Source organism: Cottoperca gobio, unplaced genomic scaffold, assembly GCF_900634415.1.
Source record: "Cottoperca gobio unplaced genomic scaffold, fCotGob3.1 fCotGob3_313arrow_ctg1, whole genome shotgun sequence".
In the NCBI taxonomy this organism is placed as follows: domain Eukaryota; kingdom Metazoa; phylum Chordata; class Actinopteri; order Perciformes; family Bovichtidae; genus Cottoperca; species Cottoperca gobio.
Genome location: NW_021166922.1, coordinates 10001 through 13385, shown reverse-complemented (window position 1 = coordinate 13385; position 3385 = coordinate 10001). Strand labels below are relative to the sequence as shown.

Below are 3385 nucleotides of genomic sequence, written 5' to 3'. Positions count from 1 at the left end.
ACTGGACATAACTGCTTATTAAGATGTTCAGTGCTGGAAACCAAAGAAGCTGCAGGAGACCGAAGTGATGTCTTACACTGAAGGTTTAATAGATCTTAATCCAGGAGAACAGATAATGAACAGTACAAGCAAATACAGAGATGCAGTCACATTGTCTACTTAAATATCCTCTAACATGAGAGGGATGTGTAGAGTCTAAGGTTTGAATATATTTTAATATATGTATATACTAACAATTAGTCCAAAAACTGCAGTCAAATAAACTTGAAGACACAAATTGGTCAAATAGTTACAGAAGCACAGTCACATAATAATATAAACTTACTGTACACTATCGACATTACTGCACCAAGTACACAATAACTTAACAACACTGACATCTAGAGGAAGGACGAAGTAAATGCAGGTGATTAACTGAGTTGTTGGAAAGAGTCTGAGTGAATATAAATCAGTCATTTCTGATTAGCTGGTCTGTGTTCATGACACAACAAGGTGTGTATTACACCGTCATCAGGAGAAAAGCTTTGTTCCATTATTGCTTAAATTGCTCTAAAATCACATGTGAAATGTGGATAAACAAAGTTTGTGTTTAGAAAATCTTTATTTGTCATTCCAACTGTTACACAGCCAAATGACATAATGCTCCTTAAGGACCAAAGTATAAATGAAAAACATTTAACAAATAACAAATGTTCAAATTAAGTGCATTTAGCAGAGTGACACTTTTCATCACAAGCAGCTCATCTGCTCCGATTTAACTTTGTTCAAGTCATGTTCTCCATACATACATCGACTGTATGACCCCTCAACACGTATTTGTAAAAACAAAAATGTTAAGACTCAATAACAACATGTGCGGCTCAGCCAAACTCTGCAAGGTAGTGATCGGGTGGGCTGGAGACGCAATATCCAGGTCCCGGCCACACACACACACACACACACACACCTGAGCCAATAACGAGCCGAGCACGGCCACAGCTCGTTAGTGTGAGCCACCCAGCTGCTATGTTAGCACCACGGTAGCTATTTGGTTAGAAAGACACAACAACTCACCATAATAAATCTGTATTATCATATCTCTCTACACGATTCATTGCACAGACTCGTGATGGTTATGGAAAGTTAAAAAGGTACATGAGAGCATCTTTCAATCACAGCTGTCAATCACAACGTCTCACACCCTTTTTACAGCATCAAATAAGTCATTCAAACCAAACTTAGCAGAAAGACTAAGCATACATCAGCATGATAAGACACACAACAACATAAATCCTCTCTGGGAAAAATGTATTTGATGTGTTTGTTGACATTTTTAGTTTGGTCCCAGCCGCTACCATGGAGGGGGTGAGATTTATGACCTATACTGCAGACAGCCACCAGGGGGCGATCAATCAGAAATCCTTTATTAGTCGCACAACGGGGAAATGTACATCATTACAGCAAAACATATGAGCAAAAGAACATATGAGGTAAAGTTCCGAGCACAGGATAATAAAATAAAATAATATAAGTATTGAGTAGTTTATAAAAGATGAATATTGCACATGGCATGTCACTTTTGGGGAGCCGTCATGTCGTCCATCATTATATATACACAGTCTATGCTCCACACCAACACCTCGCCCTCAGACAGTCGTGTCTAGACGGTAAAGCTGAATTTAAAAAAAGCTTAACGAAACAAGACTCGCTGACCTACGACCTACGACCTCTCCGAACCTTATTGGAGGTCGATGTCTAACCTCATCTTGCAAAGGTTTTGCACATCGAGGGTTACCATCTAGACTCAACCTTCAGGCACAGGGAGGATGGATGCTGAGGCTGCTGCAGCAACGCACCACCCCAGGTGGGTGAGGTATATTGTGCATGTTATTTTCATTTTTTCTGTCACATGACACCCCACCAATCCTGGTCCCTGTGGACATCTTTGGTTTTTATTACTGCGAGAAGAGCACGTTTTTCCTATAAAATTCTGTATGCTGTAGGTTTTATTGGCTAAATTACAAATGCATTGCATGCAAAAAATTAAGAAAAATCACATTGAACATGACATTGTGGTCCTTTCATAAGTATCATGGTGCAACAGCTCACATCATCATCTTCTCCCTAAAGTCAATCCAACAATAGTTTATTTCCCATCATCAGTTTAATGACTAATGATGAATCAAGTGCCCACCTGGGGAAAGAAGGCTGCACAGTCTCCTTTAAAAGTTTTGGCCAACTGAATTTGGAAAAAAATAAAACTACAACTCCCAGCGTCCCCCAGTGCCACACAACAACAAACGAGAGGGAGACAGCAGCTGGGAGAGAAGGAGACAGACAGACTGCGTAAAGAGAAGGAAAGAGAGAGAAACTGGGGGAGTTGTTCTTCCATCAATGGGGTTTTTCACGGCAGCGGAGAACTGACGGAGGGAAATCCGCTCAAAATGTCGAAAACCCAAGAAGTGGAGCGCATCGCTAAAAAGCTGGATAAAATGGTGCACAAGAAGAACACGGTGAGTGCACAACAGTTGCTGCATCAGCAGGAAACACGCGATCAGGTGATGAGCTCTACAGTTAACTGCTGAGAGGGGAAATTCTGGAAACACATTGTGTGTAAACTCTGCTCACTGCCCTGCTGGGAGGATTTCTGCTGATAATCTCACACATTACGAGGCTGCTGCTGCTGCTGCTTGAGATGATTTTGGTAAAAAGTTTGGCAATAAATCACTGCAGCTATTGGTCAAAAAGCTGCCAATTAAATCCCCCGCACCTTGAATCAATTATCTTGTTAACTGTCTGCAGAGTTTATTAACTATAGATCCAGAGGTTATTAAATGCATAATGTTTCTATATTGGACTGCAGAGCTAAAACACAGTCAGTTATTATGGACCTTAATTAAATCTATATTTTATATATATATATTTATTTGTTTACTTGTCAGTGTAGTTTTCACATATCACATATGGCAATATACTTAATATTCTTCTTGTTTCCTGAACGGTTCTGTGGAGTTCTAAATAAAATACAATAAAAAACATGCAGAACTTTTAGTTTGAAAATCTATCTATTAATATTAGAACGCTTGGGTCTTTTGATATATTTGACCTTCATCTATGTTGAACTAAATAAGTTTACCAGCAAGAGTGACATTTAAAAACATAATGATTTATAGATAATACATAATATAAACAAATAAAGTTCAAAATGTTTACTTTCTAGAAATAAGGGCAGAAAGACTCCAAACAATAGAAAACGTAACTTACGTACTTTACGTACCCCACAATCTCTTCCTAAACCTAACCAAGTACCTTTGTTGCGTAAACCCAAAGTAAACATACGTTGGAAGTTCATTTTGAAAAGACACTGTATGCGTGTAACGAGCGTAAATCCACACGCCGTCCCTGT

The 3385-nt window shown here is 39.0% G+C and overlaps 1 protein-coding gene across 2 annotated transcripts in view; it reads left to right on the top strand.

Annotated features, from left to right (window-relative positions):
* Window positions 1-2337: 2337 nt before the first annotated feature.
* Window positions 2338-3385, top strand: part of LOC115005517 (transcription elongation factor A protein 2-like) — a 7863-nt gene continuing 6815 nt past the window's right edge. For both annotated transcript variants that reach the window (XM_029427365.1, XM_029427363.1), the window contains exon 1: window positions 2338-2492. In XM_029427365.1, coding sequence (XP_029283225.1) covers window positions 2424-2492 — 69 coding nt within the window. In that variant the 5' untranslated portion in view covers window positions 2338-2423. The remainder of the gene's footprint in view (window positions 2493-3385) is intronic.